The 24,451-nt window shown below is 40.6% G+C and overlaps 2 protein-coding genes across 2 annotated transcripts; one reads left to right on the forward strand and one right to left on the reverse strand.

Moving 5' to 3' along the window:
* Positions 1–106: 106 nt before the first annotated feature.
* Positions 107–13,897, reverse strand: trappc6bl (trafficking protein particle complex subunit 6B, like). Its single transcript, XM_061919230.1, has 7 exons — positions 13,834–13,897; positions 8,093–8,190; positions 2,796–2,863; positions 2,600–2,717; positions 2,440–2,523; positions 2,280–2,373; positions 107–505 (listed from the first exon to the last, which is right to left on the reverse strand). The coding sequence occupies exons 2-7, from the start codon at positions 8,186–8,188 to the stop codon at positions 474–476; spliced, it is 492 nt and encodes a 163-aa protein (XP_061775214.1). The 5' UTR covers positions 8,189–8,190; positions 13,834–13,897; the 3' UTR covers positions 107–473.
* Positions 13,898–14,125: 228 nt separating this feature from the next.
* Positions 14,126–21,383, forward strand: bloc1s3 (biogenesis of lysosomal organelles complex-1, subunit 3). Its single transcript, XM_061919231.1, has 5 exons — positions 14,126–14,213; positions 14,285–14,410; positions 17,796–17,982; positions 18,077–18,177; positions 20,976–21,383. Exons 2-5 carry the CDS (start codon positions 14,297–14,299, stop codon positions 21,183–21,185), a joined length of 612 nt encoding a protein of 203 aa, XP_061775215.1. The 5' UTR covers positions 14,126–14,213; positions 14,285–14,296; the 3' UTR covers positions 21,186–21,383.
* The last annotated feature ends 3,068 nt before the right edge of the window (positions 21,384–24,451 follow it).

Consider the following 24,451-nt stretch of genomic DNA (forward strand, 5'->3'; position numbering starts at 1 on the left):
CGTGTTGAATCAAAAATCAAATCGCCCCCCTAGGAAACAGAATCAAATTAAATCCTATGTCGTTTTCAAATTTTCATCCCTCATGGTCAAAGAACTGAAATTGTCGTTCAGTGTTTTCAATTTATTTCCAAATACATCCATGTGACACAAACAGACATTTACTATACAACGACAACGACCCTTCACACCCAATTGGGGTCTAGTTCCATAATATCTCCATACAATAAATGAAGTTTCAACAGGGAGTACATTTATTTGTGTGTGTGGAGAGTACAAGTCAAAAGCAGCCATTCTTATTTGAGACTCATCAGTTAGGCAATCAGAACATGGGAGTGGCTTGTGTTGTTTGGCTTTATATTTGATTATCTCTGTTGGTGCGGTAATGAGAGGAAGAGGGAGATACATTACTGTTCAGGAATGTCAGAACCCGACATGAAGGACAAGGGTGCATGCACTCTGAAGGAGGGACCAGGTCATAATTTTTGGATCACCACTTGAAACTTACCTGCAAAAAGCAAACAGCAGGCAATAGGTCAAACATTTGGTTTAACTCGGAAGTAACCTTAATGGACTTGTGCAAAAGTCTACACATTTTTAAAACCAGTCGGATGAATATCAAGACTGTGAATTCTATTTAATAAAAACAGTGGGACCTCTAATGATGAAGACTGGTTGACATCAACATTAATTCCGATTTATTTTCCATATAGGAAATAAAAAGGGAAACTATTAGTTCTGCCACTAGTATTAACATAGGATATCTGTTTTACATAGAAAAAATAAAGTGTGATATTATATAAGCATGCATCCAAAACGTCAAATATAAAAAAATCGATACAGGCAGTCTGTTCTGCTCCCGCGAACGTCTCTTCTTGCTAGCTTAGCAGAAAGATAGGTTTCCATCTGAGAGTCTTTACTTCGAAACACTGTTGAACTGAATACAATATGTCAATATAACTTACATGGGAAAACAAATAACCTCTCTATGACATTCCGACATAAAATAAATGCATTAAAAAATGTGTTAGCTTAATGCCAATTTACATTAGCCATATGCATGCTTGTATTTAGCATTAGCGATTTTACAATGCTATTTCAACGCATCCAAATTTGGCAATCCGACCAACTAAAATACGCGTTGCAATCAAACAGCAGGTGTGTCATAGGTACAATACTTATAGCAGGGGTCCCCAAAACTGGCACGCGTCAAAACAAAAATATATATATATATTTTTTTGTTTTGTTTTTTTTCTGTCCATTCTATATACATGTATATATATATATATATATATCCATCCATTTTCTACAGCTTATTCCCTTTTGGGGTCGCTGGCGCCTATCTCAGCTACAATCGGGCGGAAGGCGGTGTACACCCTGGACAAGTCGCCACCTCATCGCAGGGCCAACACAGATAGACAGACAACATTCACACACTAGGGCCAATTTAGTGTTGCCAATCAACTTATCCCCAGGTGCATGTCTTTGGAAGTGGGAGGAAGCCGGAGTACCCGGAGGGAACCCACGCATTCACGGGGAGAACATGCAACTGGATTTGAACCCAGGACTGCAGGAACTTCGTACTGTGAGGCAGACGCACTAACCCTTCTGCCACCGTGAAGCCCTATATGTATACATATATATATATATATATATATATATATATATATATATATATATATATATATATATATATATCATCCACGGAGTCCGCGGGTAAACCGCGGGTCGGGCAGTTGACATGACGAAAAAATAGATCTTAATTAGATTCGGGCAGGTGGCGATTGAACCATCCGGAGATATATGATATACATGGTTCTGGGATCGGTATCCTTTGCCACTCAAAGAGCCATTTAAGACCCGTGTCATAAAGCGAAGAAGTCAATAGGAGACGCTATTATTCTCTTGGATGACTACTGGCAGTCACCCGGATATTAAGTATTAGTGCGTGCTATGAAGCCATTGACTTTGTCGCCATAATAAACGATCTGCTTGTCAGTCCAGCATCATGTTGTGTGTCGCTTCCGCGGCAATACGCGCACGACTGCAAGGCCTACTGGGTGACACAGAGTACACTAATGGTTGTGATATAAACAATTTTAACACTCTTAGTAATATGCGCCACGCTGTGAAGCCACACCAAATAAGAACGACAAACACATTTCGGGAGAACATCCACACAGTAACTCAACACAAACGCAACACAACAAATACCCATAATCCTTTGTATTCATGACACCTCCTGACTATTTTATACACCCCAAAGGTCTGATGGTACTTACAAGATGGCATGACAGACACCTCAGCTGTCACCACACTTTCCAGACCAAGATTCGACAGGGCTCCTCTCACCACGCCACATGAGAATGCCAGGTACTGACGGGTTAAACACACGGCGACATCAGAACCACTGATACAAGTTTATGTAAGGTGTGGACTGACCTTCGGTGCTTGATCCAGAAACTGTTTTCCATTCGAGAGCTGCGTGAGCAAAGTAAACTTGTTGTCCTGCAACACGTAGGTTCCCTGCGATGACAGACACATCGGTGGAAGGTGAATCATAAAGAAAACGACCGCAAATAAAAACCCTTCACATTTTCACCTGGTGGTTGGTTCGGAGATTGTCCACCTGCCTCCTGAAGACCTTTGTCCAGAAGTCTTTACAAACAAACTTCATTACATCCAACTCGTCCTTGAAGCAGGGGGAGTCCCTTGTTAACCTTGGAAGGCAAAGACACAACATACAAATCAGGATTATAAATATAGTGTTACAAAAATTGTTAATGGGAGTTATTTACCGCTCAATAAGCCCTTGCCCGACTCTGAAGCCCATTCCCTCCAGGACAGAAACACGGGAAGCTCTGTCCTGTATAGAAAAGTAATATTGACATGCGCTACAGTACAATTTATTAAGACATGGTGTAGGTATGTGTGTATTCCTTTTGACTGTACGTGTACTGTAAATGTATAATGCTTATCCGAGGTCGGGTCGCGGGGGCAACAGCCTAAGCAGGGAAACCCGGACTTCCCTTTCCCCAGCCACTTCGTCTAGCTCTTCCCGGGGAATCCCGAGGCGTTCCCAGGCCAGCCGGGAGACATAGTCTTCCCAACGTGTCCTGGGTCTTCCCCGTGCCCTCCTACCGGTTGGACGTGCCCTAAACACCTCCCTCGGGAGGCGTTCGGGTGGCATCCTGACCAGATGCCCGAACCAGCTCATCTGGCTCCTCTCCATGTGGAGGAGCAGCGGCTTTACTTTGAGTTCCTCCCGGATGGCAGAGCTTCTCACCCTATCTCTAAGGGGGGGAAACTCATTTGGGCCGCTTGTACCCGTGATCTTATCCTTTCGGTCATGACCCAAAGCTCATGACCATAGGTGAGGCTGGGAACGTAGATCGACCGGTAAATTGAGAGCTTTGCCTTCCGGCTCAGCTCCTTCTTCACCACAACGGATCGGTACAACGTCCGCATTACTGAAGACGCCGCACCGATCCGCCTGTCGATCTCACCATCCACTCTTCCCTCACTCGTGAACAAGACTCCTAGGTACTTGAACTCCTCCACTTGGGGCAGGGTCTCCTCCCCAACCCGGAGATGGCACTCCACCCTTTTCCGGGCGAGAACAATGGACTCGGACTTGGAGGTGCTGATTCTCATTCCGGTCGCTTCACACTCGGCTGCGAACCGATCCAGTGAGAGCTGAAGATCCCGGTCAGATGAAGCCATCAGGACCACATCATCTGCAAAAAGCAGAGACCTAATCCCGCGGTCACCAAACCGGAACCCCTCAACGCCTTGACTGTGCTTAGAAATTCTGTCCATAAAAGTTCTGAACAGAATCGGTGACAAAGGACAGCCTTGGCGGAGTCCAACCCTCACTGGAAATGTGTTCGACTTACTGCCGCCAATGCGGACCAAGCTCTGGCACTGATCATACAGGGAGCGGACCGCCACAATAAGACAGTCCGATACCCCATACTCTCTGAGCACTCCCCACAGGACTTCCCGAGGGACACGGTCCAATGCCTTCTCCAAGTCCACAAAGCACATGTAGACTGGTTGGGCAAACTCCCATGCACCCTCAAGAACCCAATGTATAATGTATTGATATTATTCACATGTGATTAATGCTGTATAACAGACTGTATTTATGTTATTCACATGTGAATAATGCTGTATAATAATAATACTATTCACATGTGAATAATGCTGTATAATAGACTGTATTTATATTATTCACATGTAGAAAATACCCAAGTGTTTATTGTCTATTGTGAGCGAACTGTGTAGCTGAATTTCCCCCAGGGATCAATAAAGAACAGACAACAGTAATATGTCATGGATGCAGCAAAAGCGTTGCTACTTTTTGTAGCATAATTTGAAAAGTCACTTGCTCGGGAATGAAGAGTGCTTGAAACTCCGCATGTCAACCATGTCCACATCAACACCGTATGAAACAAATAGTCAACAACAAGGAGATAACGTCCGCAGGAACCAACCTCATAGCGAAGAACAAACACTATTCGATTTCCTGTTATGTGGCTCATTTTTATTGGAGAGTTATTGAAATATCTTGTGTGACATCATGCACAAAAGTGCACTTTGTTTGTTTTAAACTATTGTAGTGGCATTCTGTACAACAAAGTGCTCTTTAATTAGGGTCCTTGGCCCATGGCAAAGGACTCCACAGGAGTCCTTTGCCATGGGCCAAGGACCCTATTGAAACTGCTGTTTTATTATTATTCCGCACCTACGCGCTTAACATGCTTCAAAACTCACCAAATTTGACACACACGTCGGTATAGCAAACCTTCCCAACATATTAAGCAACCAATCCCCCAAAATTAAAATTGCGCTCTAGCGCCCCCTACGAAAAAATTACAGACAAAACTGCATGTAACTTCTGTTAGGAATGTCATAGCGACATGAAACAAAAACTCCTATGTAGGTCTGACATAGACCCAATTTTCATACATTCACTTCTTTCAGCAAAAATCTACAGGAAGTTGGCAAAAACCCCTTCAAAATAAAATTTTCGCAAAAAATGCAATTTTTGCCTCTTTGCGCTGTAATTTGCCCCCTTTAATATGCTTCAAAAGTCACCAAACGTGGCGCACACATAAGGACTGGCGAATATTGCGATCTAATGAAAAAACCAAACCCCAAAACTCAAAATTGCACTCTGGCGCTATTTTTGAATAAAACACTGAAAAAACTGCCCCTAGGAAGAAAACACAGACAAAATTGCTTGTAACTTCCGGTAAGAATGTCAGAGAGACATGAAACAAAAACCTCTATGTAGGTCTCGCTTAGACCTACATTTCATAGATTGACAACCCCCAACAAAAATCAACAGGAATTTTGCAATCCCCCCCTTCAAAACAAAAGTTTTGTTAAAACCGGTCACCTTTCTTCAAACATTATCTCCTCTGAGTGCGTTTGTTGTATTGGCTTCAAACTCGCACAGGAGAGAGATTGAACCCTTCTGATTAAAAGTATAAAACAGAGTTTTGATAAGTTCTCAGGTTTGGATTTTACGCGCCTTCAAAAGGACCCCTGCACAAAGTCTCCTAAAAAATGTCATTTTTGCCTCTTCGAGCTGTTATTTGACCCCCTTAAAATGCTTCAAAACTCACCAAACTTGACATACACATCAGGTCTGGCAAAAAATTGCGATCTGATGAAAAAACCAAACCCCAAAACTCAAAATTGTGCTCTACTGCCCCCCTAGGAATACAACACAGACAAACTGCTCCTAGGAAGAAAACACAGACAAAACTGCTTGTAACTTCCGGTAGGAATGTCAGAGAGACATGAAACAAAAACCACTATGTAGGTCTCATTTAGACCTACATTTTAATAATTAACATACTTTAGCAAAAATCAACAGGAAGTTTGATATTTTCACTTCAATACAACAACTGCTTTACTTTCACAATGCGTTAGATTCTCAAAATAGTGGCACCAAGTCGTCTTCTACCGTTTATCCGGCCGTGGGTCTCGGGGGCAGCAGCCAAAGGCGGACCCGACCAACGCTGCCTGCAGCTTTAATTTAGTGTTGTTTTCATATATCATCTTAGTGACATCATGCATAAAAGTTTACTAACAGCTTGTTTTAAAATGTCTCGGACAATCTTGCACGTTCTGTTTTGGAAATGACATGAATGTTTGTGCCATTGCTTAATAAATACGGTTTTGCTAAATTGACTTAGTTGTGATTTCCCTCTCTGCATGAAAGTTTAAAAGAAGCTTATATTAATGCAGCATGAATAAGAATGTTTAAAGGCCTACTGAAACCCACTACTACCGACCACGCAGTCCTATAGTTTATATATCTATAATGAAATCCTAACATTGCAACACATGCCAATTCGTCCGATTTAGTTTACTAAATTGGAATTTTTAATTTCCTGCGAGGTATTCTGTTGAAAACGTCGCGGAATGACGACGCTTATGTTGACGTGTGCTTGTGACGTTATTGGTGGAGCGGACATGTTCTCCCAGCACCACTCATGGCTAATAGTAGTCTGTTTTTATCCCATAATTACACAGTATTTTGGACATCTGTGTTGCTGTATCTTTTGCAATTTGTTCAATTAATAATGGAGACGTCAAAGAAGAAAGCTGTAGGTGGGAAGCGGTGGATTGCAGCTGCCTTTAGCAACCGGTGTTTGTGAAGTGAAGTGAATTATATTTATATAGCGCTTTTCTCAAGTGACTCAAAGCGCTTTACATAGTGAAACCCAATATCTAAGTTACATTTAAACCAGTGTGGGTGGCACTGGGAGCAGGTGGGTAAAGTGTCTTGCCCAAGGACACAACAGCAGTGACTAGGATGGCGGAAGCGGGAATCGAACCTGCAACCCTCAAGTTGCTGGCACGGCCACTCTACCAACCGAGCTATACCGGTTATATATCAAAGTTTTTTGGTTGTGAAGCTTTAGCGAACATGTTTCTCTACCACATGTCAACCAGCAAGTTTTTGGATGAGAAAATTGTGATATTAAGTCGACACTTGAGCGGAGCTAGTGTCCTCCTGCAGCAGCTGTCAAAAAGCCAGCTGTGATTTTGGCTCCTCCATTGGCGTTTCTCAGAGACACTGGCGGTCACCGCAGCCCTCCGACTTTCAGGTGTGACTTTATAATCTAACTAAAACACTATAGTGTGGCGGTATAGCTCGGTTGGTAGAGTGGCCGTGCCAGCAACTTGAGGGTTGCAGGTTCGATTCCCGCTCCCGCCATCCTAGTCACTGCCGTTGTGTCCTTGGGCAAGACACTTTACCCACGTGCTCCCAGTACCACCCACACTGGTTTAAATGTAACTTAGATATTGGGTTTCACTATGTAAAGCGCTTTGAGTCACTAGAAAAAAGTGCTATGTAAATATAATTCACTTCACTTCACAACACAAAAAGCAGATAATGGATTTTCCAGAATTAAGCAGCGACGGCCATCCCATCGCCTTTTTTTTTCTTAGTGCTTCACTCTCACTTTCCTCATCCACGAATATTTCATCCTCGCTCAAATTAATGGGGAAATCGTCGCTTTTCTCGGTCCGAATCGCTCTTGCTGCTGGTGGCTATAATTATAAACAATGTTCAGATGTGAGGAGCCCTACAACCCGTGACGTCACGCGCACATCGTCTGCTACTTCCGGTACAGGCAAGGCTTTTTAATTAGCGACCAAAAGTTGCGAACTTTATCGTCGATGTTCTCTACTAAATCCTTTCAGCAAAAATATGGCAATATCGCAAAATGATCGAGTATGACACATAGAATGGACCTGCTATCCCCGTTCTCATTTCAGTAGGCTTTTAATGTAGGCACATAGAATCCTCATCCATCCATTTTCTACCGCTTATTCCCTTTGGGGTCGCTGGTGCCTATCTCAGCTAAAATCGGGCAGACGGCGGCGTACACCCTGGACAAGTCGCCACCTCATCGCAGTAGAATCATCATGCTGGTGTGATTATAAGCATCAAGTGTTCATTCAAACATCCAGATAAATATCATGTATGGCCTAAAAATATCGAGATATTAATAAAAAGGCCATATCACCCGGCCCTAGGGTACAAACCTATTTATTATCATATACGAACCTTGTTGTCTGTTTCCCCTTTACATGGTTGACTGTCCCTATAAACATGTGACACCATCTCCATGTGGAGAAACTCGAACAGAGCTTCGTCAGCCATTCCTGGCAAGGAGGACAGAATAAATAAAACAATATTAATACAAAATAAGGATTTTTTTTTAAATGATCAATTCAAGCAAGGTTTAATGTCAATCAATCAATGTTTATTTATACAGCCCCAAATCACAAATGTCTCAAAGGACTGCACAAATCATTACGACTACAACATCCTCGGAAGAACCCACAAAAGGGCAAGGAAAACTCACACCCAGTGGGCAGGGAGAATTCACATCCAGTGGGACGCCGGTGACAATGCTGACTATGAGAAACCTTGGAGAGGACCTCTAATGTGGGCAACCCTCCCACTCTAGGGGACCGAAAGCAATGGATGTCGAGCGGGTCTAACATGATACTGTGAAAGTTCAATCTATAGTGGCTCCAACACAGCCGCGAGAGTTCAGTTCAAGCGGATCCAAGACAGCAGCGAGAGTCCCGTCCACAGGAAACCATCTCAAGCGGAGGCGGTTCAGCAGCGTAGAGATGTCCCCAACCGATACACAGGCGAGCGGTCCATCCTGGGTCTCGACTCTGGACAGCCAGTACTTCATCCATGGTCATCGGACGGGACCCCCTCCACAAGGGAGGGGGGGACATAGGAGAAAGAAAAGAAGCGGCAGATCAACTGGTCTAAAAAGGAGGTCTATTTAAAGGCTAGAGTATACAGATGAGTTTTAAGGTGAGACTTAAATGCTTCTACTGAGGTAGTATCTCGAACTGTTACCGGGAGGGCATTCCAGAGTACTGGAGCCCGAACGGAAAAGGCTCTATAGCCCGCAGACTTTTTTTGGGCTCTAGGAATCACTAATAAGCCGGAGTCTTTTGAAGGTTGATGTTGCCTAGCACAGTATTTTCCGACCACCGTGCCGCGGCACAATAGTGCAGTGTTTTTCAACCTCTTTTGAGCCGAGGCACATTTTTTTGCGTTGAAAAAATCCAACTGAGTTTTGTTTTTTAATGATTTCTCCTAATCATTAAAAAACGAAACTCAGTTGACAGTAAAAAATCGTTGTCGCAATTGTTGGATATGAATTCGAACCATAACCAAACATGCATCAATATAGCTCTTGTCTCAAAGTAGATGTACTGTCACCACCCTATTTTGAGTTTTTGCTGTTTTCCTGTGTGAAGTGTTTTACTTCGTCTTGCACTCTTTTGCACTATTTTGGTGGCATTTTTAATTTTGTGGGTATTTTCCTGTAGCAGTTTGAGCGATACTTCCCGCATCTACTTTGTTTTAGCAATCAAGAATAGTTCAGTTGTTTTTATCCTTCTTTGTGGGGACATTTTTGATTGTCATGTCGTGTTCCACAGTAAGTCTTTGCTGTCGTCCAGCATTCGGTTTTTGTTTACTTTGTAGCCAATTCAGTTTTTGTTTCGTTCTGCATAGCCTTCCCTAAGCTTCAATGACTTTTCTTAGAGGCACTTACCTTTGGTGTATTTTAGTTTTAAGCATTAGACACCTTTTTACCTGCACTCTGCCTTCCGCTGTTTCCGACGTCTGTAAAGCAATTAGCTACCTGCTGCCACCTACTGATATGGAAGGGTATTACACGGTTACTCTGCCGAGCTCTAGACAGCACCGGCACACAACAACAACACATGAAGTGAAGTGAATTATATTTATATAGCGCTTTTCTCAAGTGACTCAAAGCGCTTTACATAGTGACACCCAATATCTAAGTTACATTTAAACCAGTGTGGGTGGCACTGGGAGCAGGTGGGTAAAGTGTCTTGCCCAAGGACACAACGGCAGTGACTAGGATGGCACAAGCGGGAATCGAACCTGCAACCCTCAAGTTGCTGGGACGGCCACTCTACCAACCGAGCTATGCCGCCATCATTTGCAGACTATAATTAATGGTTTGCAAAAAATATTTTTAACCCAATTAGGTGAAATTAGATAATATCTCGCGGCACAGTGTGACGCGGCACAGTGGTTGCAAAACACTGCACTAGTGTACCGTGAGATACAGTCTGGTGTGCCAGGGGAGATTATGTCATTTCACCTAATTGGGTTAAAAACATTTTTTGCAAACCAGTAAATGTATTCCGAAAAAAATAGTTTCTCATAATCACAATATGCAGACTACAGCGGGAGGCAGGGTGCAGGTAAAAAGGTATCTAATGCCATCCATCCATTTCCTACCGCTTGTCCCTTTCAGGGTTGGGGGGGGTCACTGGCGCCTATCTCAGCTACAATCGACCGGAAGGCGGTGTACACCCTGGACAAGTTGCTGCTCATCGCAGGGCCAACACAGATAGACAGACAACATTCACACTCACATTCACACACTAGGGACCATTTAGTGTTGCCAATCAACCTATTCCCTATATCAGGGGTCACCAACGCGGTGCCCGCGGGCACCAGGTCGCCCGTAAGGACCAGATGAGTTGCCCGCTGTTCTAAAAAAATAGCTCAAATGGCAGCACTTACCAGTGAGCTGCCTATATTTTTGAAATTTGATTTATTTAAAAGCAAGCTGGTCTTGCTTTGCTCGACATTTTTAATTCTAAGAGAGACAAAATTCAAATAGAATTTGAAAATCCAAGAAAATATTTTAAAGACTTGGTCTTCATTTGTTTAAATAAATTATTTTATTTATTTTACTTTGCTTCATATAACTTTTAGAAAGACAATTTTAGAGAAAAAATACAACCTTAAAAATTATTTTAGGATTTTAGAAACACATACCTTTTTACCTTTTGAATTCCTTCCTCTTCTTTCCTGATCATTTAAATCAATGTTCAAGTAAATTCAGTTTTTCATTGTAAAGAATAATAAATATATTTCAATTTAATTATTCATTTTAGCTTCTGTTTTTTCGACGATTAATATTTGTGAAATATTTCTTCAAACTCATTATGGATAAAATTAAAAACAATTATTCTGGCAAATCTAAAAAATCTGTGGAATTAAAATTTAAATCTTATTTCAAAGTCTTTTGAATTTCTTTTAAAAAAAAATTTCTGGAAAATTTAGAAGAAATAATGATTTGTCTTTGTTAAAAATATAGCTTGGTCCGATTTGTTATATATTCTAACAAAGTGCAGATTGGATTTTAACCTATTTAAAACATGTCATCAATATTTTAAAAATAATCTTAATCAGGGAAAATTACTAATGATGTCCATAAATTTTTTTTTACATTTTCAAAACGATTCTAGTTAGCTAGTTTTTCTCTTCTTTTTTTTCGGTTGAATTTTGAATTTTTAAGAGTCGAAATTGAAGCTAAACTATTTCTAAATGGTCCCTAGTGTGTGAATGTGAGTGTGAATGTTGTCTGTCTATCTGTGTTGGCCCTGCGATGAGGTGGCGACTTGTCCAGGGTGTACTCTGCCTTCCGCCCGATTGTAGCTGAGATAGGCGCCAACGCCCCCCGCGACCCCGAAAGGGAATAAGCGGTAGGAAATGGATGGATTTTTTCTCCTCTTTTAAACCGTTCAATTAAGTTTTTTTTCATCATTTATTCTCTGCAAAAAAACCTTCTGTAGAAAGAAATAAAATTTACGACGGAATGACATTTATCTGTTTCTATATATAATTATTGAGATAAATCATTAAGATGATCAGTGTTTCCACAAAGATAAATATAATTAATTATTAACAATAACAGAGTTAAATAGACCTCCTTTTTAGACCAGTTAATCTGCCGCTTCTTTTCTTTTTTCTCCTATGTCCCCCCCCTCCCTTGTGGAGGGGGGTCCGGTCCGATGACCATGGATGAAGTACTGGCTCTCCAGAGTCGAGACCCAGGATGGCCTGTGTATCGGTTGGGGACATCTCTACGCTGCTGATCCGCCTCCGCTTGGGATGGTTTCCTGTGGACGGGACTCGGTTCGGTCCTTGGCCCTGCACTCTTCAGCATCTACATGCTGCCGCTAGGTGACATCATACGCAAATACGGTGTTAGCTTTCACTGTTATGCTGATGACACCCAACTCTACATGCCCCTAAAGCTGACCAACACGCCGGATTGTAGTCAGCTGGAGGCGTGTCTTAATGAAATTAAACAATGGATGTCCGCTAACTTTTTGCAACTTAACGCCAAAAAAACGGAAATGCTGATTATCGGTCCTGCTAGACACCGACCTCTATTTAATAATACAACTCTAACATTTGACAAACAAATAATAAAACAAGGTGACTCGGTAAAAAATCTGGGTATTATCTTCGACCCAACTCTCTCCTTTGAGTCACACATTAAAAGCGTTACTAAAACGGTCTTCTTTCATCTCCGTAATATCGCTAAAATTCGCTCCATTTTGTCCACTAAAGACGCTGAGATCATTATCCATGCGTTTGTTACGTCTCGTCTCGATTACTGTAACGTATTATTTTCGGGTCTCCCCATGTCTAGCATTAAAAGATTACAGTTGGTACAAAATGCGGCTGCTAGACTTTTGACAAGAATAAGAAAGTTTGATCACATTACGCCTGTACTGGCTTCCTGTGCACTTAAGATGTGACTTTAAGGTTTTACTACTTACGTATAAAATACTACACGGTCTAGCTCCATCCTATCTTGCGGATTGTTTTGTACCATATGTCCCGGCAAGAAATCTGCGTTCAAAAGACTCCGGCTTATTAGTGATTCCTAGGGCCCAAAAAAGTCTGCGGGCTATAGAGCGTTTTCCGTTCGGGCTCCAGTACTCTGGAATGCCCTCCCGGTAACAGTTCGAGATGCTACCTCAGTAGAAGCATTTAAGTCTCACCTTAAAACTCATCTGTATACTCTAGCCTTTAAATAGACCTCCTTTTTAGACCAGTTGATCTGCCGCTTCTTTTCTTTCTCCTATGTCCGGTCCGATGACCATGGATGAAGTACTGGCTGTTCAGAGTCGAGACCCAGGATGGACCGCTCGTCGGGACCCAGGATGGACCGCTCGCCTGTATCGGTTGGGGACATCTCTACGCTGCTGATCCGCCTCCGCTTGAGATGGTTTCCTGTGGACGGGACTCTCGCTGCTGTCTTGGATCCGCTTTGAACTGAACTCTCGCGGCTGTGTTGGAGCCACTATGGATTGAACTTTCACAGTATCATGTTAGACCCGCTCGACATCCATTGCTTTCGGTCCCCTAGAGGGGGGGGTTGCCCACATCTGAGGTCCTCTCCAAGGTTTCTCATAGTCAGCATTGTCACTGGCGTCCCACTGGGTGTGAGTTTTCCTTGCCCTTCTGTGGGTTCTTCCGAGGGTGTCGTAGTCGTAATGATTTGTGCAGTCCTTTGAGACATTTGTGATTTGGGGCTATATAAATAAACATTGATTGATTGATTGATTGAAAGGTAAATTGAGCAAATTATTTCTGGCAATTTATTTATGTGTGTATCAAACTGGTAGCCCTTCATATTTATCAGTACCCAAGAAGTAGCTCTTGCTTTCAAAAAGGTTGGTGACCCCTAAAATATATGAAGATATATTTTGTTAAAATTCTTAACTCGAGCAAGGTTGATGTTGCTTAGCAAACAGAGCTAGCTTAGTCATTAGCTTACACCAGGCAACAATTCATCGCACATTTATAACGTTAGTCCACCCCCCGTCCCCCAATTGCGATAATTAATTAAATATGCATTAATTCGACGACATGAGTATAGTTTCGAGAGTATAATGAGACAGATAATGAGTGAAATAAAGAGTCAAACCTACTTGCCGGACGAACAGAAACAACTGACGTAACCGGGGTGCACTCGTAATATTCACCCGCGCACACCGCGGAGTTTAACACACAAAGCACGGTTGGTTAAACAACATCAATTTAAAAGAGTGTTCTGCATCCGACAAAAATAAACTAAAATACGTTACATTATTTTTTAAAAATATATAAGATAGTCGTGGAAAGATGTACCCGCCATTTCGGTGTACGCTCGGTTAATAATAAAGCCTATCAACGGCAGCAAATTCGTCCAATCACAGCTCGAAGCACTCAGTCCACGTGATAGCCATACTACGTTCTGATTGGTAGCTGGCAATGAAAACAAAAAACATCTTCCTGTCCGGTCATGTGATCGTTGGACTGTGAAGTCCAGGTAGTTGGATTCCCGGGTCCATTTCATCAATATTTAAAAAAAAATAATATCTCAATTGAATCTGTGCGCAGGGTCGTGCAGTCATGTCGAGGAAATACCCGATAGTGGTGCAGGGCGAGGCGTCGGAGACGGACTCGGACGAGGAGGTCTACATCACCTCTCTGCCCGCCGCCCAGCCCTCCATCGTGGGGGCCAAGGTACCTTTCTTGTGCAGAATGCAAAACCCCAAAGCAGTGAAGTTGGCACGTTGTTTAATTCGTGAATATCAATCATCCATCCATCTTCTTCCGCTTATCCGAGGTCGGGTCGCGGGGGCAGCAGCCTAAGCAGGGAAGCCCAGACTTCCCTCTCCCCAGCCACTTCGTCCAGCTCTTCCCGGGGGATCCCGAGGCGTTCCCAGGCCATAGTCTTCCCAACGTGTCCTGGGTCTTCCCCGTGGCCTCCTACCAGCTGGACGTGCCCTAAACACCTCCCTAGGGAGGCGTTCGGGTGGCATCCTGACCAGATGCCCGAACCACCTCATCTGGCTCCTCTCCATGTGGAGGAGCAGCGGCTTTACTTTGAGTTCCTCCCGGATGGCAGAGCTTCTCACCCTATCTCTAAGGGAGAGACCTGGAAACTCATTTGGGCCGCTTGTACCCGTGATCTTATCCTTTCGGTCATGACCCAAAGCTCATGACCATAGGTGAGGATGGGAACGTAGATCGACCGGTAAATTGAGAGCTTTGCCTTCCGGCTCAGCTCCTTCTTCACCACAACGGATCGGTACAACGTCCGCATTACTGAAGACGCCGCACCGATCCGCCTTTCAGTCAATGTTTATTTATATAGACCTAAATCACCAGTGTCTCAAAGGGCTGCACAAACCACAACGACATCCTCGGTACAGCACACATAAGGGCAAAGAAAAACTCACCCCAGTGGGACGTCGGTGACAGTGACAATGATGATTATGAGAAACCTTGGAGAGGACAGCTTTTCAACTTTGCGACTAGAGCAGTCTGGATGGTTCTTTTCCTCTTTGATCCGGAAGACACAACGTCCACAGTTTCCAAAAACAATTGGAAATGTGGACTCGTTAGACCCATCCATCCATCCATTTTCTACCGCTTATTCCCTTTTGGGGCCGCTGGCGCCTATCTCAGCTACAATCGGGCGGAAGGCGGGGTACACCCTGGACAAGTCGCCACCTCATCGCAGGGTCAACACAGATAGACAGACAACATTCACACTCACATTCACACACTAGGGACCATTTAGTGTTGCCAATCAACCTATCCCCAGGTGCATGTCTTTGGAAGTGGAAGGAAGCCGGAGTACCCGGAGGGAACCCACGCATTCACGGGGAGAACATGCAAACTCCACACAGAAAGTTCCCTAGCCTGGATTTGAACTGCAGGAACTTCGTATTGTGAGGCAGACGCACTAACCCCTCTGCCACCGTGAAGCCCACTTGTCAGACCACAGAACACTTTTCCACTTTGCATCAGTCCATCTTAGATGAGCTTGGGCCCGGCGAAGCCGGAGGCGTGTCTGGGTGTTGTTGATAAATGGCTTTAGCTTAGCATAGTAGAGTTTGACTTGCACTTACAGATGGAGCGACTGCAAATACAAAATATTTAATGTTTAAACTGTGAACTTTTTTATTTATTTTGCACATGATCATTAACTTACACATCAATCAATCAATGTTTATTTATATAGCCCCAAATCACAAATGTCTCAAAGGACTGCACAAACCATTACGACTACAACATCCTCGGAAGAACCCACAAAAGGGCAAGGAAAACTCACACCCACTGGGCAGGGAGAATTCACATCCAGTGGGACGCCAGTGACAATGCTGACTATGAGAAACCTTGGAGAGGACCTCAGATGTGGGCAACCCCCCCCCTCTAGGGGACCGAAAGCAATGGATGTCGAGCGGGTCTAACATGATACTGTGAAAGTTCAATCCATAGTGGCTCCAACACAGCCGCAAGAGTTCAGTTCAAGCGGATCCAAGACAGCAGCGAGAGTCCCGTCCACAGGAAACCATCTCAAGCGGAGGCGGATCAGCAGCGTAGAGATGTCCCCAACCGATACAGGCGAGCGGTCCATCCTGGGTCCCGACGAGCGGTCCATCCTGGGTCTCGACTCTGGACAGCCAGTACTTCATCCATGGTCATCGGACCGGACCCCCTCCACAGGGGGAGGGGGGGACATAGGAGAAAGAAAAGAAGCGGCAGATCAACTGGTCTAACAACACATCAACAACACATTGCAACAAAGTTGTCACTAGGGCATTTTTACCACTGGCTTACATGGCCTTTCCTTTTAACAACACTTGGTAAACGTTTCGGAACTGAGGAAATCAATTTCCGAAGTTTTTCAGGTGGAATTCTTTCCCATTCTTGCTTGATGTACAGCATAAGTTGTTCAACGGTCTCCGTTGTGGTATTTTAGGCTTCATAATGTGCCACACATTTTCAATGGGAGACAGGTCTGGACTACAGGCAGGCCAGTGTATTACCCGCACTCTTTTTTTTACTTGGCATTGTCTTGCTGAAATAAGCAGGGGCGTCCATGATAACGTTGCTTGGATGGCAACATAATAATAATAATAATAATGGATTAGATTTATATCGCGCTTTTCTATTGTTATATACTCAAAGCGCTCGCAGAGAAGTGGGAACCCATCATTCATTCACACCTGGTGGTGGTAAGCTACACCTGTAGCCACAGCTGCCCTGGAGTAAACATATGTTGCTCATAAACCTGTAGTCCAGATTGTTATTTTCCTCTTTGGTCCGGAGGACACGACGTCCACAGTTTCCAAAAACAATTGGAGATATGGACTCGTCAGACCACAGAACACTTGTCCACTTTGCTCGGGCTCGGGTGTTGTTGATAACAGCCTTTAGCTTAGCATAGTAGAGTTTAACTTGCACTTACAGATGTCGGGACGAACTGTAGTTACTGACAGTGGTTTTATGAAGTGTTCCTGAGCCCATGTGGTGATATCCTTTACACACTGATGTCACATTTTGATGCAGTGCCGCCTGAGGGATTGATAATCATGGGCATTCAACGTTGGTTTTTGGCCTTGCGGTGATTTCTTAAGATTCCCTGAACCTTTTGATGATATTACAGACCGTGGATGGTGCAATACCCAAATTTCTTGCAATATCCTTGTTTGTGAATGACTGAGCATTTCATGGAAGCTGCTTTCATACCCAATCATGGCACCCACCTGTTCCCAATTACCCTGTTCACCTGTGGGATGTTCCAAATAAGTGTTTGATGAGCATTCCTCAGCTTTCTCCGTCTTTTTTGCCACTTGTGCCAGCTTTTTTTAAACATGTTGCAGGCATCAAATTCCTAATGAGCTCATTTTTACAACAAAAATAAATAAATGACCAGTTCCAACGTTAATTATCTTGTCTTTGCAGTCCATTCAACTGAATATAGGTTGAAAATGATATGCAAATCATTGTATTTTGTTTTTATTTACCGTTTAACGCGCCAACTTGACTGGTTTGGGGTTTAGTTTAAATACACCTCCTCTGACAAAAGTCCCATCTTGGTTGTTGATGCTGCCAGGTTGCAGGCGAAGCTTCTGAAACTGACAGTGAGGATGGAGCAGAGGATGCAGATCCAGGTTCTGCACGGACTTATGAAAAGACCCAAGTCCTCAGACGAGATCTACCGGCACTTATTGTAGTGAGAGATCACCCTGATATACAGTCAGTGGTGGAGGACCGACCGAGCCCCACACATAAACCTTTTGGTGAGTACTACTTCATGGAAAAGGTACTGGAGTTCTCAAATGAAATTAAAGGTAAATCCGCCCTCCTCATGGGGTCGCTGTGTTCCATTTGCAGGGGACACTTTATTACAGCAGAAGTTGCAGGAGTCCAACAGCCGGCTGTATTCGGACGTGAGCCTGATGCTGCGACATCTTTATGGCAGTGCCAGCAAGGAGGTACACCTTCTTTTTATACCTGCGGCACCAGGTCATGACATCCAGTACAAAAGAAACAATTCTATCTTTTAATTGTGCAGTCATATTGTTTTATGTGTCTGTGTGTATATATATATGTATATATACATATATATATATTGCAATAATTGTCAAAAAGTTGCACAACATCTTGTCCTTTAACATTGCCCCTTTGTTCATAAATAAACAATAATTATAGTGAATGTTATATATCCAAAAATACAGGGAAATGTGTACACACACACATTCTGTACATAAACACACACATATATATTCAGTATGTATATATATATACACACACACACATATATTCTGTATATAAACACAACACATACATATACACACACATTCATATTTAGTATATATACATGTCAATATATGTATATACATGTATATATATATATATGTATGTATGTGTACTGAAAATATGTGTGTATATATGTATGTATATATACACACACACACACACGTATATTTTCAGTATATATACATACATATATATGTGTGTATGTATTTATGTATGTATATATGTGTGTATACTGAATATATATGTGTGTGTGTGTGTGTGTTTGTATACAGAAAGTGTACGTGTGTGTCTACACATTTGCCTGTATTTTTGTATATATAACATTCACTATAAATATTGTTTATTTCCGAAAAAAGGGGCAATGTTAAAGGACAAGATGTTGTGCAATTTTGTGAAAATCTTTACTATATATAAATATATATATATATATATATATATATACATACATACAAAATATATATATATTTTTTTTATGTATGTATATATATATATATATACACATGTATATTCATGTCAATATATATGTATATATGTATGTATGTATGTATGTATGTGTACTGAAAATGTGTGTGTATATATATATATATATATACACACACACATTTTCTGTATATATACATAAATATATATATTTGTGTGTGTGTGTATGTATGTATATATATATATATATATACTGAATATATATGTGCGTGTGTGTGTTTATATACAGAAAGTGTATGTGTGTGTCTACACATTTGCCTGTATTTTTGTATATATAACATTCACTATAAATATTGTTTATTTCCGAAAAAAGGGGCAATGTTAAAGGACAAGATGTTGTGCAATTTTGTGGAAATCTTTACTATATATATATATATATATATATATATATATATATATATATATATATATATATATATATTTTTTTTTTAATATATATAGGTATATAAATATATATATATACATATATATATACATACATACATATATATACATACATACATCCGTCCATCCATTTCTACCACTTATTCCCTTTTTGGGGTCGCGGGGGGCGCTGGCGCCTATCTCAGCTACAATCGGGCGAAGGCGGGGTACACCTTGGACAAGTCGCCACCTCATCGCAGGGCCAACACAGATAGACAGACAACATTCACACTCACATTCACACACTAGGGACCATTTTGTGTTGCCAATCAACCTATATATACATACATATATATATACATACATACATATATATATATATATATATATATATATATATATATATATATATATATATATATATATACATATATGCATATATATATATATATATATATATGCATATATATATATATATATATATATATATATATATGCATATATATATATATATATATATATATATATATATATATATATATATAAAGGGACAGCGTGGCGCAGCGAGGGAGTGGCCGTGCACAACCCGAGGGTCCCTGGTTCAATCCCCACCTAGTACCAACCTCGTCACGTCCGTTGTGTCCTGAGCAAGACACTTCACCCTTGCTCCTGATGGGTGCTGGTTGGCGCCTTGCATGGCAGCTCCCTCCATCAGTGTGTGAATGTGTGTGTGAATGGGTAAATGTGGAAGTAGTGTCAAAGCGCTTTGAGTACCTTGAAGGTAGAAAAGCGCTATACAAGTACAACCCATTTATCATTTATATATATATATATATATATATATATATATATATATATATATGGTTGTAAATTAGTATATATATATATATATATATATATATATATATATATATTTATATATATATATATATATATATATATATATATGTGTGTGTGTAAATTAGTACAGGCCAAAAGTTTGGACACACCCTGGGGCGGTATAGCTCAGCTGGTAGATTGGCCGTGTCAGCAACTTAAGAGTTCCAGGTTCAATCCCCGCTTCCGCCATCCTAGTCACTGCCGTTGTGTCCTTGGGCAAGACACTTGACCCACCAGCTGCCAGCGCCACCCACACTGGTTTAATTGTAACTTAGATATTAGGTTTCACTATGTAAAAGCACTTTTAGCCACTCGAGAAAAGCGCTATATAAATATAATTCACTTCACTTTCTCGTTCAATGTGTTTCCTTTATTTTCATGACTATTTACATTGTAGATTGTCACTGAAGGCATGTGAAGTTATGTTCTTAACAAAAAAAAAAGGTGAAATAACTCAAAACCTGTTTTATATTCTAGTTTCTTCAAAATAGCCACTTTTTGCTCTTATTACTGCTTTGCACACTCTTGGTATTCTCTGGACAATTTGGCCATGGCAAGGAAATCTCTGCATTTCGGCCAAGTTAATAACATCTACATCGCGCTACCTTAAGATGTACATAATCTTACTCTTGTTTTAGATCTCATCAAATGCATGTGTGAATGTTCATCATAACAGTTGGTTCCATCATGTCCAACCTGCTTGGTTGCCATTTCCTCTTGATGAAAATCCTGCCATGTCTGTCCTCCAAAGGTGCGCAGTGCCACAGTGCAGCTCACAGCCTCACAGGGCGCCGTCATCAGTGCTTCCCACAGCATCCGACTGATCTTGGACGACCTGAAAGCCATGTCTGAGAAGATCGACATCATCACCAGCTGTCAGATACTGCCCGATATCAAGTTCAACCATTCCGAGGATGACGACGCTCCCGCTCCTTTACCTGAAAGAAATGAAGATCAGTAGATGACATGCGAGCAGAATGTTGGATTTTTTGGGAGGTTAAAAACTGTTTACAAAGTGTGCATGTATAGTAAAAAACTATATAGCTTCACTTGGTTTAAATGTCTTGTTTGTAAAAGACTAATATTTATGTACCCCTCTGATTTGATCAAATGTATAAATATGTAATAATCAAGGAACTTTTGCTGCCTCAGTTTTAAACCGAGGTTTTTTTTTCCTGTGTACAAAGTGTATTTTATCCTACATAATGTAAACATGTATGTATATATATATATATATATGTATGTATGCATAAATATATATTTTTATATATATGTATGTATATATATATGTATATATACACATATATATGTATATATTTTTATATATATGTATGAATGTATGCATATATATATATATATGTATGCATAAATATATATTTTTATATGTATGTATGCATATATATATGTATATATACACATATATATGTACAAATATATATGTATGTATGCATATATATATGTATATATATATATGTATGTATGCATAAATATATATTTATATATATAGATATATATGTATGTATGCATATATATAAATATATGTATGTATATATGTGTGTATATGTATACATATATATGTATATATGTGTGTGTATGTATACATAAATGTATATACATACATATATGAGTATGTTTATATATGTATGCATATGTATATATGTATATATATGTATGTATGTATTCATATATACATATATATATGCATATATTTATATATATGCATACATATATACATACATATATGCATATATATATTTATATATATATAAATATATGTATGTATATATGTGTGTATATGTATACATATATGTATATACATATGTATATAAGTATGTATATACATACATATACAAGTATGTATATGTATGTATATATATCTAAGTATGTATGTGTATATATACACAAATACATACATATATATACACTTACACACACATATATACATGTATATATATTGATTGATTGATTGATACTTTTATTAGTAGATAGCACAGTACAGTACATATTCCGTACAATTGACCACTAAATGGTAACACCCGAATAAGTTTTTCAACTTGTTTAAGTCGGGGTCCACGTTAATCAATTCATGGTAAAGTATATATACATGTATATATATATATATATATATATATATATAGTGTGTGTGTGTGTGTGTGTGTGTACAAAGTGTTTTATTCTAAGCAATTCAAAATGATAATAAAGGACAAGAAAATGGATGGATGGTTTAAATATATACACATATAGTTATTAATACTATATATATATACATCAATATATGTGTATATACAGTATATTTTATTTCATTTTCTATGTAAAATAATAATATATAATTAATATATATATATATATATATAATAATTTTACATTATTTTACAAATAGCAATGCATTTGTATATATTATATATATATATATTTAATTATAATATATAATTCGTATAAATATATGTGCACATATTATAATTTTGTATAATTATATATATATATATATATACACATATTTATTCGTTTTATTTCATTCATATATACATACAATAGTTTATTTAAAAAAATAAGATTCATCAATTCAATGAATTCCACATTATACACTTAGAATTATACTAGTTGTAATTTTACCTTTGACCAGCAGGTGGTGTCTTCTGCCAAAGCTTTTACTGATGCCTTCGAGAGATCCTCACATCAATTGGTTTGTCTAAAACTTTTGTAATCTGACAGAGAACATTGCCAGATTCTTCTCTACAACAACAGCAATTTAGTGTGGAATCAGTAATTTAAGGTCTGCTGTGATTTACAAAAATATTTTCCGTATTATTGCAGTAACCATGTGAATTATCCAGGAGCATTTAGCTTTTCCACACTTCATTCTAAATCACGGCATCAACAAAATGCCCCTGTGACATCTTTTTTTTTTGCACAATGTCATTGCTATTAAATTCTAAGTTATTGATTATTTGCAAAAAAAACAAGTTTCTCAGTGTGAACATGAAATATTTTGTCTTTGCAGTCTATTCAATTGAATATAAGTTGAAGAGGATCTGCAAATCATTGTATTCTGTTTGTATTTACCATTTACACAACGTGCCAGCTCCACTGGTTATGGGCTGTCAAGTTCAAACACTGAGGACATTATTAAACAGACCAGAAACAAGGAATTATGCAGAGACAAAGTAACATTTTGCTCAATTGAGGAGAGACGTGTGTTGGGTTGTGCTCGAGTTACAGATCCAAACTAGACTCTAAAGTCCAAACCACGTGCTTCCTCTATTTATTTGGGAGGTCACTTGTTACATCACTGAAGCTGTCGCTGAGGGACGGGGGGTAATCTCGACAGCTCCAGTTAGACACAATATATGACTATTAATGAAATGCAACCGTGTTGATCTGGGGTCCCCAAAACCCCGCCCGCGGGGAGTCCCAAGTTTAAAAAAAACAAACTATAATTCTAATCATTGTGTTTTTAAATCCATCCATCCATCCATCATCTTCCGCTTATCTGAGGTCGGGTCGCGGGGGCAGCAGCCTAAGCAGGGAAGCCCAGACTTCCCTCTCCCCAGCCACTTCGTCTAGCTCTTCCTGGGGGATCCCGAGGCGTTCCCAGGCCAGCCGGGAGACATAGTCTTCCCAACGTGTCCTGGGTCTTCCCCGTGGCCTCCTACCAGCTGGACGTCCCCTAAACACCTCCCTAGGGAGGCGTTCGGGTGGCATCCTGACCAGATGCCCGAACCACCTCATCTGGCTCCTCTCGATGTGGAGGAGCAGTGGCTTTACTTTGAGTTTATTTATTTTTTATTTTTTATTTTTTAAGTATATGTTTAGGGCACGCCCAACTGGTAGGAGGCCACGGGGAAGACCCAGGACACGTTGGGAAGACTATGTCTCCCGGCTGGCCTGGGAACGCCTCGGGATCCTCCGGGAAGAGCTAGACGAAGTGGCTGGGGAGAGGGAAGTCTGGGTTTCCCTGCTTAGGCTGTTGCCCCCGCGACCCGACCTCGGATATATATATATATATATATATATATATATATATAGGCACCGCAAATTCCTGGTGGGACTAATAATGAGGGATCGTCTGGTTCAGAAAAAGTTTATTCAATATATGATGAACGACCTTTAGCATGATATACAAACGACACTCTGACTGATGCCAAAGGCATTCATCTTTTTATGTAGTAGAAAAGTCGGGGATTTAACCCGGGGCCTCACCCTGTTCGTGACGGCAATTTTATATGA

This window comes from Nerophis ophidion, linkage group LG13 (genome assembly GCF_033978795.1).
Source record: "Nerophis ophidion isolate RoL-2023_Sa linkage group LG13, RoL_Noph_v1.0, whole genome shotgun sequence".
Taxonomy (NCBI): domain Eukaryota; kingdom Metazoa; phylum Chordata; class Actinopteri; order Syngnathiformes; family Syngnathidae; genus Nerophis; species Nerophis ophidion.

Excerpts from the sequence above, each read along its gene's own strand:
- trappc6bl (XM_061919230.1), bottom strand. The coding sequence starts at position 8,188 with ATGGCTGACGAAGCTCTGTTCGAGTTTCTCCACATGGAGATGGTGTCA. Across the intron at positions 2,718-2,795 it reads GGGCAAGGGCTTATTGAGCG|GTTAACAAGGGACTCCCCCT; the intron begins GTAAATAACTCC and ends TTGCCTTCCAAG. Across the intron at positions 2,374-2,439 it reads TTCTGGATCAAGCACCGAAG|TACCTGGCATTCTCATGTGG; the intron begins GTCAGTCCACAC and ends TTAACCCGTCAG.
- bloc1s3 (XM_061919231.1), top strand. The coding sequence starts at position 14,297 with ATGTCGAGGAAATACCCGATAGTGGTGCAGGGCGAGGCGTCGGAGACG. Across the intron at positions 17,983-18,076 it reads CCCCACACATAAACCTTTTG|GGGACACTTTATTACAGCAG; the intron begins GTGAGTACTACT and ends TTCCATTTGCAG. Across the intron at positions 18,178-20,975 it reads ATGGCAGTGCCAGCAAGGAG|GTGCGCAGTGCCACAGTGCA; the intron begins GTACACCTTCTT and ends TGTCCTCCAAAG.